We start from the raw sequence: 14,129 nt of genomic DNA on the forward strand, positions 1-14,129 counted from the left end.
CGGTCTCAGAAGCACGTGCTCTGCTCTGCAGTGATAGGTATTGCACGTGCAAAGAAAATCGCAATCAAACGAGACGTGCCCAACCTGAGAAGTGATGTGATTTTATTTTTTCCATAATGAGGCAAAAAGAGAGAACAATGCAGATAATTCAGACAAATAAGAACATTTTTACTGTAAATTAATAGATAAATAGCAGATTAATAGTTTAAGGAAATAAAATGTTCTGTAAAATTATGTTTACGAATAAAACAACTAGCAATGATTACATTCATTCTCCAGAAAACGCATGTAGGAAAGTGGTGTGCATTTAAATCAGCATAAAGCTACAAGTGTAGTAAAAAATTACACACAGTACAATAAGTCCATAAGAAAGAGCACTAAAAGCATAAAGAGGAATGATCTGCCAGTTTGTAGCATCACGTAGGTAGGGCCTGTTCTGAGCTTTTGAACTTACCAAAAATTTAAAGGAAAGAGGTGTGCCCAGAATTATGGCATAATTTATTTTTTCATGGGGAACTGAATCTCTGTGTTACACTGGCTTCTTTAAACGCCCTGTTCTAGACCAGGACGGGCTGCTCGCTTCTCGCTGCCGTCACCAGCTGTACGAGGGCGTCTGTACGTCGCTGTCCTACTCTCTACCTGGTGGGGTGCTGCTTAAGTTAATCTGCACTTAGGTCTCAAAATTATTGCCCTACCTCACAGACTTCTTTTTAGGATTAATGACTAATGCCGTGTGCTCAGCTGCAAATTTATTCTGCTGAAGAACTTCAAAAATGGCTTGTTAAAAGTATTTGGTGTTTTAAGCGTTTCCTGTCCCTGCGCTCGCTTTTGTCGTTTAGAGAAAGTTTGATTTATTACATTTCTTCTTTTCCCCTTGTATCCTACAGACACGTGAGCAGCTCCAAGCAGAAATACACCGATCTCAGGCTCAGATAGAAGACCTGGAGAAGGCCCTCGCTGAACAGGGGCAGGTATGATGCACAGACCCTTCCCCAGCCCCGCTGCTTGGGCGGGAGGGGCTCGAGGGACACCCTTGGCCCCAGGATCGCATCCTCCTGGGGGGCTGGCGAGGGGCCGTGGATGTACGGCAGCATCCTCCTGCTCCTTCTCAATGGCTCTTCCCTTCCATACAGAGCAGACAGGCTCAGGAAATATAAGAGATGTTGCCAGGCGGTTTCTAGCTTGGGTCTTAGTTTTCCTGAAAAAAAAGAAAAAAAAACCCAAACAAAAACAAAACTGAAAATGTTTTTAACTGAGAACTTTAAAGCAATACTAAATCATTTAATCATTACCTTTTCAGCTAAACCTCTTATTATTGTTAACCTTGCTGATGAATAATGTTCTGGAGTTTGTGGGGTTTATATATCCATCAGATTAAGAAATCTTTTCCAAATAAGGTTTATTTTGCTTAACATTCTGAAATACATAATTGGTATTCAGTATAATAGAAATTTAATAGCAGACACACGGCTAGAAATATCCCTTTTAATGCAAACCATTTTGTAATCTGAAAAAGTTCTTTAATGATTGGAGTATTTCTATTCCACAAGCTCTTTTACAATAAGATGAAAAAGTTAACTTAGGAAATTATATTAGGAAATAACAGAATTACAGTTTAATACACAATATTATTCCATCCCTCTTCTCTATGCGTCGGATTTAATGGAATGTTGCTGTGTTTGCACTAAATGTTGCCAGCTTCACCTACCAAACTGGTCATTTCTCTTTCAAGGACATGAAGTGGATTGAGGAGAAGCAAGCACTGTATAGAAGAAATCAAGAACTGGTGGAAAAGGTGTTCAATGTTTCTATTTGTATTATTCAAATAGTACTTGTAGTTTACGGAATGCAGAAGGTGAAATATTTTGATCTCTATCACACACCTCTACTGAAAATAATTCGTGTATAATAGTAAGATCCTATAAACCTGCCAGAAAAAGTGGTTTTCTGACATTCCTATTGCCCCATACCACGTCCTGCCGCGAGGCCGCGTGAGAACGGTGGCTCTGGGGAAAAGCCCCGTGTCCCCCCGCGCTGGTGCTGCATTTCCCCTCTTGCACTGACCCCAGGGGGTGGGCTCGGACCCCGGGTACTCCCGCTGAGCCCAGCGTTTCCCCGCCATGACCAACACACGGCGGATATTGAGCGAGACTGCAAAGAGCTCTAACAACGTGCTGCTTTATTTCACAGATAAAACAAATGGAAGCTGAGGAAGCTCGCCTCAAGCACGACGTCCAGGATGCGAAGGATCAGAACGAGCTCCTGGAGTTCAGGATCTTGGAGCTTGAAGTGAGCACGTGTTGCAGCCACGGTCCTGCCCGGGGCTCGCGAGCCACGGCCGGGGCACTGTGGCGCAGGGAACTCACCCCAGGTGCTGTAAAGAGCCACGTTGCACCAAACGAGACCAAAGGGTTTTGTACAAAGTGCATAGAAAGAGAAAAAAAGATACAAACACCCAGGGACTGATGCCAGTATTCTTGATAGGTTGTTCTGGCAGTCTTATCACTTAGTTTTAAGGTCCAGAAAACTGGCTTGTGGTGTAGATATGCATTTTACTATGATCCGTCTGCTCTGAAAGTGCAAAGAGAGAAAACCAGAAAGGATTATATGTGGGAAATAAAAAGAAAAAGTAACTTTCTTTCATTGCCAAAGGTCATGGCTGTGTTTTGCCTCTTGCTAAACCTGCAGAGAAGGAATCATATGACCCAGGCCACTGTAGTTACTGCACTGAGCCACCTCTTTTCTGTTTTGGTACCTTTATAAACAGAATCTACAAAGTCTTGGAAACTGTTTTTTAAATTCTCCACAGAGATATTAACAAAGCAGCCACTTAGAAGAGGAAGTGTAGGTGCTATCTATGTTATAGTAGGTATAAGTTTTCTTCAAAGGTATTATGCACTCAAAATGACAGGGAAGTGGTCATGATCAGTGCCCGGTGAAGCAGCGTGGTGGGAAAATACTGACGCTGTTGCTGTGTGCGTCTGGAGGTCTTGCCCGTCAGCCCCGAGCAACTCCACAAAAACATGGGGGCCGAGAGCTGCGGGGTGCAGAAGAAAAGCTTTGGGGTGCGGAGGAAAGGCTTTGGGTACAGAAGAAAGGCTTTGGGGTGTAGAGGAAAGGCTTCTACACTCTCCGTGCCGAAAGTAAAGCTGCTCTGCAACAGCATCTCTTTGCAGAGCGTTCAGTTAGAGGAGACCTCTTTCAAACCATGTTTGTCAAGTTCTTGGTGAAGCTGCCACTGGTGACACGCCATGGCGAGTGACCAGGCAATTCTTGTCATTCCAGGAGAGAGAAAGGCGCTCGCCTGCCATCAACCTCCACCACGGCCCTTTCACAGAGGGGAAAAGCCCTCTCCAGGTGTACTGCGAGGCAGAAGGTGTAACAGTAAGGGATTCTCGTTTCATGTTTTCCTTTCCCTAAATAAAATCAGACGCTCTGTTCTGACTCCTGGTTTTCCATTTCTCTCTTGTTAGGACATAGTAGTAGCAGAGCTGATGAAAAAATTGGACATTTTAGGGGATAACGCCGTAAGTGTATGTTCCTTTAATCAATTGTGCATGCTTTGGTAAATATTTGTCCTCATGTTAGCTTAGCAAAGCCTTCTTGATTTGCTACTGCACGGTCTGTCCTCGCTGTGGTCAAAGCACTGGGCTACCACCTGAGCAATTTCTGGCTTTTTAAGATTTCGTTAATAGCCTCCTGAAGAGTGCCCTGCGGGATCACGGTGTCACGGTAGTGCTTTGGATTTTTCAGCGGTTTGGAAAATATTTTGCAACTTTGGTGTTTGTTTTTTTCTGTCCACTGTTCACACACAGTTTCTTTATTTGCTTGCTCTGCATTTGCTTTGCTTTCGCATTTTAGCAGCTGTGTGTTTTAATTTTGCCTAATAACCCATAAACCTTTGACAGTAACCGGGCTAACAGTAAACAAAAAGTTACAACAGCAGCATGAAAAGCAGCAGCAAATAAAAAGAAATTTGCAAGTGTTCCTCCTTTGGCAAATGGAAGTGAGTAATTACACACGAGGTTACATACCTAGAAGATATACATGCCCTTGTATATTTTTTTCCTGTACTCTAGCAGCAGGGTCCCAGGGCTGTGAGGGGCAGGGGGGAGCAGAGCCGCTCTCTGGGGCCAGTGTGATTATGATGAAGAGTTCTTAAACTTTTTGTGCACAAAAAAATACAGTAAGAGGCATATAAGTTTAATCACTAATGAGCTAAGGCTGACCCTGCTAATGTGTAGAAGGATAATACCCATTAATCTGTTAATGCCTGTAGTAATGTTGTCTTCAGCGGAATTGGTGATGTCAGGTTAGTCCCGTGCGGAGTGTTTCGGAAGTGTCCCAAACAGGCAACTTGGAGACAAACAGGCACAGAAGAAATGGTAACTTTTCTCACATTCTTATTCCCTTTCATTCCTCTTGGCTTCTTCATACCAATGATCTCTGGTCTCTAATGCTCTTTCCTCCCAATTTATTTCTTCTCCCCATTCTGTACAACAGCTGCCTTCCAGATGCCACACAAGAGGAAGGTCCCGGTGCTCACCTCAGATAGCTTTAAGCTAACTGTATACCGTTGTTATCGCTCGCTTTTCTTGTCTTGTTTCCACTTGTTTAACATCACAGACTGTGCCCCGTGGGTGCACGTTGCTGTGCCTGGCTGTTAGGGGTCTGTCCCGCTGGTGTGCAAGTGATCCCACCCTTTCCTGTGCATTTTTTCACTTGTGTTTCTGTAAAGCCCCCCTGGCAGCTTCCAGCTGTGTCCCACTGAGCTGCCGTGAGTTAAATAGCGTTTGGAGTATGTCAAACCCTTGAGAGAGTACTCAAGGAGTAGAGCAGAAGGAAGGGTCCAGGGGGTGTGATACAGTCTGTGGGGTCCCTGGGGACAGGCACAAAGAAGGGGGCAAGGAACACACCTGCCCTCCTCTTCCTCACAGGCCAGGAAGGCAGGTCAGGGGTACCTCACCGAACAGAAAACAACACCATTAGTGTGCTGCGGGGACGGTTTCATTGGCTTTAAAAAAACTTACATTTATGGAAGAGAGTTTTCAGGGGTCCTCAGAAGTCTCCTCCTGTCCCTGCCGGCTAGCATTTCACTTGGGCTTTCAACTGAAGTTCACCACAGTGACCCCTCTCGCCCTCTCCCCAATCACCCTGTGGGGACGGCAGCTGGGGGCGCTCGGGGTCTGAGCAAATGTGGGTCCCAGATGAGAGGGATTCACTTCTCCTACTGCAGATGTGGTCAGAGTAAGTCCAAGGTTTGAGACGAAGTGCAAAACATAGTTCGGGTACTTTAGTTTTTTTTAAAAGCAACAAAACACGGATTGAGTAGCTAACACCTTAACAAATGTTTTCCAAAATCATGGCTTGGCCATGCAAAATAAGGGTTGTGTGTTCACCTGCTGTGTGTATGAGGAACCTGAAGACTTCAGATTGCAGCTCTTCTCTCAATGGCACATTGCGCTAAGCTTGCTCTTGTCTTGTGTAACTGTGTGTTTATTCCCTGTTGGGTAAAAATACATCCAGTGATACCTTTTTTTTTTTTTTTGAAAATATGAGAATTTTAGAAGAATTAATTATATGTATGATAAGAATTCAACACAGAATCATAAAGGCTGGAAAAGACCTCTAAGACCAATAGTTACAATTGTTTTTAAAACAATCTTACATTCCAATACTAATTTTCTTTGCCTTATTGTTCCTTGAACGTGTTTGATTTCATATTTATTTAATTATAGCAGTGACCCAAGTAGTGGATTAATAACAAGACACTTGGATGTGTTGTAATTATTTTCTGGTTTTGGTGCAGAACCTGACCAATGAAGAGCAAGTGGTTGTCATACAAGCGCGGACAGTTCTCACGCTGGCTGAAAAGGTAATAACTACTGCAGCACTTGTCAGTAAGTGTGTGTCGAGGAAGCCTCTGACCCCTCAGTACAGCTCACTTGAACACACTGGTGACGTAAATGGTGTTAATGACACATTCATCACCAAATGCTAGGATTCTTTACATGGAATTACACTAGTTTTTGTCAAAATGAAGGTAACATTCAGGCAAGACAGACAGACATTGCTTATTTCAAAATATTACTCTACTACCAAAATGATGTTAGAAGATAAATGGTTTTGAAATAATGCTTTTTTCCATCACTAATATACATAAAAGAAAAAAAATAATAATAATATCGTCAAATTTCCCTCTTTGATTTAGTAGAGGAATGTAGAGAATGCGTGGCCGAGCTGCCTGTGCTTTAGGCTTAAGCACCTGCTCTCTGTTTTGTGCGCAGTGGCTACAGCAGATCGAGGTGACGGAGTCTGCGCTGCAGCAGAAGATGCTGGACCTTGAGAACGAGAAGGTACCGAGGGGGACGCGCTGGCGGGGAAGTCGGCAGGGTGTGCCGCGGGTGGACGCCGCGGCCATCGTGCTCACCGCCTCTTCCTCCTGTGCCAGGAGCTGTTCAGCAAGCAGAAGGGCTACCTGGATGATGAGCTCGACTTCAGGAAACAGTCCTTGGACCAAGCTCACAAGGTGAGGAAAACCAGTCTTGGCTGAATTGTGGCCCTGGTGTAAGGTGTGTGCTCTGCTCGCCGCAGAGAAGCTCTCTGCTTTGGTCAGGGCTGCTCAGGGAGTCATGCAAGGAGTAAATAGGCTGATTTTTAAACAAATCCTGTATACCCAGAACTAACAATGATTTCCTTATGGACAGAGTTCCTCATGTTTGAGTGGTACTTGCAGGACTAGGACCTGAACTTTAGCTTATCAAGCGTAAGTTTTAATTTAGCAGATGTTTTGATAAATGACAAGAAAATGAGGCTTTCAGTACTTTCTCTTTTCCTGCCAAAATAGATTTTGACCATGACGTTCCCTTTAGATCTTAGATTACAATCTCCGTAACCAAAATAGCTGGAGATACTACCTGATTCTGTAAATTTGACGTGAAACTAGGTTTAGGTCAGGTTCCTCATTAGCTGATCCCAACCCAACCACCTCTTCAGTCAGCAGCTGCCTTGTTTCCTTCGGTTGGAGAAAAGTTCAATATATACTCATGAAACGCATAAATGCACAGATTTTCATATCAATTTACCTAGTTCTTTCAGTTCCATTTAAATCTTGAGCACAGTTACGCTTTCTGAGATGCAGCAAGTGTTTATGCCTCTTTTTCTGGATACCTTTTATCTATTTGCATCTCAACCCTTTGGGGGAATTTTACTCAATACGCTTTCTGCCCTGCCAGGGTGATTTCTAAGACTGATTTTGCCAGATACTGAGCTCTGTCTGGAATCGATGCCGATGCGCAGTGGAAACCCCGGAAAGTACCCAAACCCCATCCCCTACCTGCGGCCTCAGCCCCAACACCATGCTGTCTCCTGCAGCCTCGAGCTGGTCTGAGAAGCAGCTTGGTGGGTGCAGCCAAAGGCTGAGCCTGGAGGATCCATCAAAGATCAGCCCTGAGAGAGGTGATCCTCCGTGTCTTGGGCGAGTTCTGAAACAGACCCATAAATCTGAGCGTGTGGAAACTTGCAGCAACAGCAGAGTGGGAAAAAACCATACGGCGTCACTTCAAACTCTGTCTGTGAGCTGGATCTCCAGATCCAGGATCCCAAATTTACCAGAGGGTCAAACAACAACTGGCTCCTTGGCTCTGCTGTTCCAGGAGAGGGAACAAGCATAATGAATGCGTTGCAGGCCATGCAGAAGGTTTTTTTGCGTTTTTCTGTGTTCTTTAAAGGCATTGCGCCCGTGTCCCCAGGCCAAGCGATGGACTGTGCTCCCGGGCGTAAATGCAACCTGAAAACAGCCAGAAAGCTTTGTTCTGCCCCAAACTTTGAGCGGCAAAAGCTCTTTTGATTTGCATAATTTGTTTCACTTCCATGTTTTCTTTGTGCCCCTGGAGATGAGCAGCTGCTAATCTTCCCCCACCAGCTGCAGCCAACGCGATTACCAGCTGTAACTGCTAAGCTCTTTGCACGGTTTTCACTCCCCTTTCTTGCTGGTGGTGAAAATTTCTCCAAGAAGCACTTGGCTCATGCAGAGCCTCCTGACACTGCTGCTGCTCTTGAGACCGTGATTTTCCCCACACTCTGCCTTCTTCCCAAGTCAGTGTAACCGCAGAGGGAGAGCAGTTGTGGGATTGAGGTCTGGGGACAAACAGAAATCCACGTTTCGAGTAAGAGCGTTTGGTCAGGACAGTTATGGTTAGCAAGGATGTTGGCCGTGTTCTTAAAAATGAAAGCAGAATCTTCTTCCGAGATCCTGTCTGATCTTCCCCAGAGAGACACCAGAGCTCCTGCCTGTCAGTTATCATCAGTGTCTGTACGTCCTGCCCTAGTGTTACTATTCTTGTAAATGCTTGTATTCTTCGAGCAAATTCTTCCAGTTCTTGCACTCTTGTATGTTCAAGCCACACTGTAGCAGCAGCCCTGTTCTCCTGCAGCCAGAGAGAGCTCTGCAAGGTTCAAGCCACGCTATTGCAGTCACGTTCTCCTGACTCCTTGTCACAGAGAGCTCTGCAAGATGCCACCAGCTTTAGAGAGGATGTGCGAAGGGGCCATCAGTCACTGCTTTGTCTCTTGCTCAGTAACAAACTTGCTAAAAAAGATTCTGCCTTGCTTTGGCTTGCACCAAGAAGTAGCATTTATCTTGGACTTTGAAGCAGAAGATACTGCCCGGCAAGGTCACCTGCCCTAGGAGGGTGCGGGGCTCGGTGACCCTGGGCAAACGTTGCCAGTCCATTTCCCGCGCGCTTCTGTGTCTCGGTAAATGTGGAGGGTGAAGCGCTCTGTGGCTGAGGGACATTTCCTGATGCACTAAAGGCTCTGCAGCCTGACACCTGCAGGAGCGATGCTCAGCGACCAGATGTATTTTTCTCGAGCATAAAGCCTCTTGGAGCTGGGAACGCTGTCCCACGAGGTGTCCTGAGCCCGTTGGTACAAAATGCTGGCAGCACAAAACAGCGAGTCGTTCCTTCCTGGCAGGAGCAGGAACTGGTGCCGTATCCTCTGCCACTGCTGGCCACAGCTGGGACGGGTGAACTGGGAGACTGAGCACTGCATTTGAAAAATGTCTGTGACTCACAGAATGACTTCTTTATGAACCTCTTTTTCTTCTTTTTGATTTCCCTTTCCTATTTCTTTTTCCTTTTCTGATTTACTTTTTCTTTTTTCTATTTTCTTTTTCTTTCGCTTTTGCTTTTGCTTTTTGCTTTTGCTTTTGCTTTTTCTCTTTCCTGTTCCTCTTCCTCTTCCTTTTCATTTTCTTTTTTTTTTAAATTTCCTTTTTGCCTTTTCTCCCTGTGGCCCTCTCCCCACCCCAGAAAGGAGCTGTTGTTACCCAGACCCTTTTTGCAAGGCAGATCAGGCTGAGCAAGGGCCCGGGTGGTTGCGGTGCTTCTCGGGGCCCCGCGGTGTTAGAGCAGCCTGGAGGGCCGAGCAGCCTGAAGGGCTTTCCCCCTGGCCGCGGAGCTCTGGGCACAACACCCTCCCGCCCCTGTTGCCTTCATGGGGTAGGATTTTCAGTTCCTCACAAAATCCTCATCCGACCAGAGACAAGGCCAACCTGACAGCCTTATATTGTTTTTGATTAGCAAATTCTGGAATTAGAAGCCATGCTCTATGATGCCCTGCAGCAAGAAGCCGGAGCCAAAATTTCCGAACTTCTCTCAGAAGAGGAGAAAGAGAAGCTGAAGAGCGCTGTAGAGCAGTGGAAGCGGCAGGTCATGAGCGAGCTGCGGGAGAGGGATGCCCAAATCCTGCGTGAAAGGATGGAGCTCATTCAGCACGCCCAGCAGGTACGTGCCAGTGCACGGGCAGGGCGAGGCTCAAGGCGGGACGGTCCCTCAGGTGGAAAGGAAATGAACTTGTGAGCACCAGCCTCTCCTCACAGAGCTGTACCAGAAATGACTGGTCCTGGGGCCAGATTTTGGGTTTCCTTGGACAATTCCTGAAAAGAGGGCATTTTTGGCTTTCATGAACTTGTCCCGCAGGGACATTCATGGAGGACTCACCTACAGCTTAAACCACAATTACTTTTTTTAGAAGGACAGCACATACAATTTATACCTCCAAAAATAATGCATCTTTTAGTTACATCTGTACTTGGTTGGTTAATAAATATTCTTTTATTTGAAATCTGACAGAGAATTAAAGAGCTAGAAGAAAGAATTGAAGGCCAAAAAAGACAAATAAAAGAGTTAGAGGAAAAGGTAAGGTAATGCAGATGAAACAGTTATTGTATGTGCACATGACCATGTATTCATTTCACCTCGGCTAAGAGAACAATCTTACAAAACATTTGTGTGTGTTAGTGCAGTGAGCTGATGTGAGAGTGCTCAAGAAGACCTTTTTGCATTTGCACTAGTCCCTCTGAGAAGGAAAGGCTACCAGCTTCAGTGGAGGCTTTCCTTCTGTCCCCCCTCAGTAAAGTCCAAAGCAGGGGACTCGGCAGGGAAGGGGGGTTCTGTCTGCCCTGCGAAGAGAGGGCTGGAGCGATGGAGAGCTGCCAGCCGGCGAGGGGTGAGGGGACCCGAGCTCTGGGGAAGGAGCGAGGATCTTGTCTCCATCCCTCCTTCCCTCTCGTCTCTGTGCAGCTGCCCTGCCCTGCCTTCCCCCGAGCAAGGGGCAGGCCCTGGCCCCTGGAGCCCCGGCACTCGCTGTCTTGTCGAGCTTCCTTCAGTCAAACCGTCACTGTTGAATTCTACCCTAAAATCACCCTCATCTGAAACCTTCTATTTCTAGCGAAGTTGCCACAGGAGAACTTGTTCAGGTACAGCAGGGCCTGAGCTGGACTTTCACATGAAACCAAACCCAAACTTCAGCAGTGTTGGGTTTGGATTTTTTTTGAATTATGAGAAGAACTCAGCTAATTTTTGTCCTCCCCATTTTTCCTGAGCCCTTGGCTGTGACTGGCCTCCGCTGGGCTGAGACGTGACTCTCGTCAGTCTGAGGGACACGGGGGTTCTGCCCAAGCCCTCGGAGCTTGCTTCACACTTTTTATTTCTTTTCAACTGAGAGTTTTGTTGCAGTCTGTCTGTAACCACAACGTACTTCTCAGCTAAACACACTGTAAACTCTTATTTTCTTTCTTCTCTTCCATTTTTTCCTCTCTTCCCTCCCCTTTTCAGTTTTTATTTTTGTTTTTATTTTTCTCTTTAGCTTTCATTCTTTGGTCATAGTCCTTCAGGCCACATACAGAAGGTAAGATCTCAGATCACCTCTGGTCTCCCCCCTTCTTCTTGGAAAACATCAGAGCCCTCCCCTCACTACTTGGTCTGCTATGGCAGTGTTTGGGGGGTCTCCTGGGTAATCCCCAAACAGAAATCTCTAAAGCCTTTATAAAAACATGAAACTGAGGCACCAGCAGGCTAAAACTCATGGAACAGAATTTCCCTCTTTGAAGGGAAGGTCAAGGCAAAAGAAAAACGCAGCAGACTTAAAAGCAAGGCAACTTCTAGGAAACCCAAGCAAACGCCTCTGATCCCATCGGGGGTCACTCCAGCTGACCCTGGCAGGAAATCCCGGGAAACCCACCGACCCTTTTCCCACCTCTGAGGTGCTTGCAGCCAGGCTGAGGCTCCTCTCCAGCTTGCCCTGCCTGCACGTTTGGGGAGAACATGTTGTCTCTAAAGGTGCCTTTCCCCGAGCATCGTGCCCCCAGGCCCTAGACAGTGCCTCCGGCGCCCTGCTCCCCCGAGCAAAAAGGGGGTAACCCGCAGGTCTGCCTGTGCCCCCGAGATGGCAGGAGTCCCCACTGGGGGGAACAGCCCCTGCCAGTCAGCAGAACACAGCACAAGTCCTTTTTTGTCTGCTGTGCAGTTCCAACAGGTAACTACGAATGTAGCCCCTAGAGAAATTCCACGTGCGTTATTTTTGCCCAGATATGCTTTTCTTGGACTCATGTTTTTCTGTCTTTTCTTGTTTCAGCCTTCTGAGGAAGCGACGATTACTCCTACTGCTATTAACAGGAAGACAGCGTTGACTCCCAAGGCAGAAAAAGAGACATTGCTATTTCAAACCCCCCGAATATCCCTTGTATTTTGCTACTGGCGACAAAAGATGCGATCTTTCTGACGCTTTCAGACTGAAGCTGAACTAGGCTGTAAGGAAATTTCTTCACAGGTGACGTCGGCACCACTGAAATCTCTGACTGAGCATTTTGCAAACTAGAACTAAGCTGTCAAAGAAGAAAGCCAAAAAACCCCTCCCTCTCCTATGGCCACAGGCTCCAGCCTGAAGCCCTGGCTCTGCTGCTTGATCCAACTTTCAGTGGAAGTCCTGGCTCTGCTGCTTGAAATAGCTCTCAGCTTTATGTAAGGAGCAGTATCCTAATTCAGATAAACTGAATTTATTTTGGTTCCCTGCTGAGCAGGCAGTAAATTGCTTCTCTGTAGAAGTGACCATGTCCTGTTTTATATGTCACAAACTTGCAATTGTTATTCATAGTTATTTAAAAATCTGTCCGGAAAGAAGATTTTTGGAAGAGTTCCAGAGGAGTAACTCATGGAAAGATAAATGTGAATGAAAATGAAGTGGTTTTTTCCAAGGTATTTCTTCATAACACAGGGTACGTCTGATTGTTGAACACTCTGCAAGCCCAGCTTTAGGGGAAAAAACATGAAGCTATGTTCAAGGAATCAGGCTGGGTTTTTCTAGAATTTTCAGTAAACCACGACCCACAGCACGATGAGAAAAATAGCGCAATGATTTATAATTTGCTGTCCCTGTGTGATGACAAAAGGCTTAACATCATCCCAGCAAGAAGTTCGACCTGGAAAAGAGTGGAGGTAAACCACGTTATCCCTGATCCACACTGTCCAAGCTGGGACAGAAGGGAAGATTGGGTCACCTTGAGGCGAGGGAGCCCAGGCACTGCAGAGCTGGGGAGGAAAAGAAGAAAAACAGGTGAAGGAGGGAAAATCTCGAAGGAATTTCAGAGTGTGATTCACCATACAGGAACTGCAGCCAAGGACCCAGACCCAGGCTGTCAGGGAAGGCCAAGAACGAGCTCCCCTCGACACCCCCGCAGCCATAGCACAGCCAAGGTCCCGCGTGCGGGTGGGAGCACAAGGCGGGACAGACCACCGGAGCTCCTGGCAGGTAAGAGGGACCCAGCAACTGGAAACCCATTTGTTGGTGATTCTATAGAGAGTCTAATTTCCTTTACATGGCTGTTAGTCTCTCTTGCTCAGGTTAAAATGGTTCTGACGATAACACCGAGAAAATTTTGAAGTTACCAATGTCTTTATGTAAACATTATATGTTTATATCTGCTTTACTTCAGTAATTTAGGTGCTGAATTTCAGTTTGGTATAATCAAAAATGCTAAATCTATGTCCTTACATCAGCGGACACTCAACAAAAAATTACTAGGGAGGTAATGAAACACGCTGTCAAATTTGCATGAGCAGGAAGGAATCATGCAGCTTCTAAAAAACACATATTTCAAATGCAGTAGGTGACAATTTTTTTCATTTTAGATTGAAAAGACAAATAGCATTCTGAAAAAAAAATAATTCACAATTTCACTTACTTTTTTTCTAATTTATTCTGGCAATGTGTTACTGGTTGGTAAATATGATGGGGACAGTAGCAGCGGTCACCCTAGCACTGTCTGAAGCTGCCTCTTTTTAAGAATATTGAAGAATACAGGAGCGTTAGCTTCCTGAACTAGAGAAAATGCTCAAACCTCAGAAAAAGCCCAACATGCTGCAAGAAAATTTGGTCATTACCTAGAGGTAATGCTCAAGACAACTCAGCCAACAGGAGTATCAGAGCACTTCTGATATTGCTCTGAGGACGTTCCTTCTTCTGGTTTTGATGGGGCTGTCCCAGTAGCTGATACCTCGTCTACAACTTGTTGTACCTCTGCTCACAGAACCTGTTTCTGCTTCAGAGGAGGAGCTGTCTGTCCATACTTCATCCCATCAGTTTTCTTTGTCTTTCCTTTTTTTTTTCCCCCCAGCACTATTTCTAAGCAGAGTGTCTATCAAGTCTGAGTTTGAACACCTCTCACACCTTAAAGTGTTTCTTTGCGGGTTATTGATTTGCTGCTCCAGAGCAGAGCAGGGCGGAGAATTACACCTGCTTCACTTCTCAGCGTAGTGTAATCCCATTTTGATGTTGTCGTGGGTTAG

The 14,129-nt window shown here is 45.8% G+C and overlaps 1 protein-coding gene across 1 annotated transcript in view; it reads left to right on the forward strand.

Annotated features, from left to right (window-relative positions):
* Positions 1–11,171, forward strand: part of JAKMIP3 (Janus kinase and microtubule interacting protein 3) — a 33,543-nt gene extending 22,372 nt beyond the window's left edge. The window contains exons 11-21 of the mRNA XM_009876261.1: positions 888–971; positions 1,733–1,795; positions 2,191–2,289; positions 3,286–3,384; positions 3,474–3,527; positions 5,810–5,875; positions 6,288–6,356; positions 6,452–6,529; positions 9,585–9,788; positions 10,137–10,202; positions 11,121–11,171. Coding sequence (XP_009874563.1) covers positions 888–971; positions 1,733–1,795; positions 2,191–2,289; positions 3,286–3,384; positions 3,474–3,527; positions 5,810–5,875; positions 6,288–6,356; positions 6,452–6,529; positions 9,585–9,788; positions 10,137–10,202; positions 11,121–11,171 — 933 coding nt within the window. The remainder of the gene's footprint in view (positions 1–887; positions 972–1,732; positions 1,796–2,190; positions 2,290–3,285; positions 3,385–3,473; positions 3,528–5,809; positions 5,876–6,287; positions 6,357–6,451; positions 6,530–9,584; positions 9,789–10,136; positions 10,203–11,120) is intronic.
* Positions 11,172–14,129: the final 2,958 nt, after the last annotated feature.

Source organism: Apaloderma vittatum, unplaced genomic scaffold, assembly GCF_000703405.1.
Source record: "Apaloderma vittatum isolate BGI_N311 unplaced genomic scaffold, ASM70340v1 scaffold3709, whole genome shotgun sequence".
NCBI classification, from domain to species: domain Eukaryota; kingdom Metazoa; phylum Chordata; class Aves; order Trogoniformes; family Trogonidae; genus Apaloderma; species Apaloderma vittatum.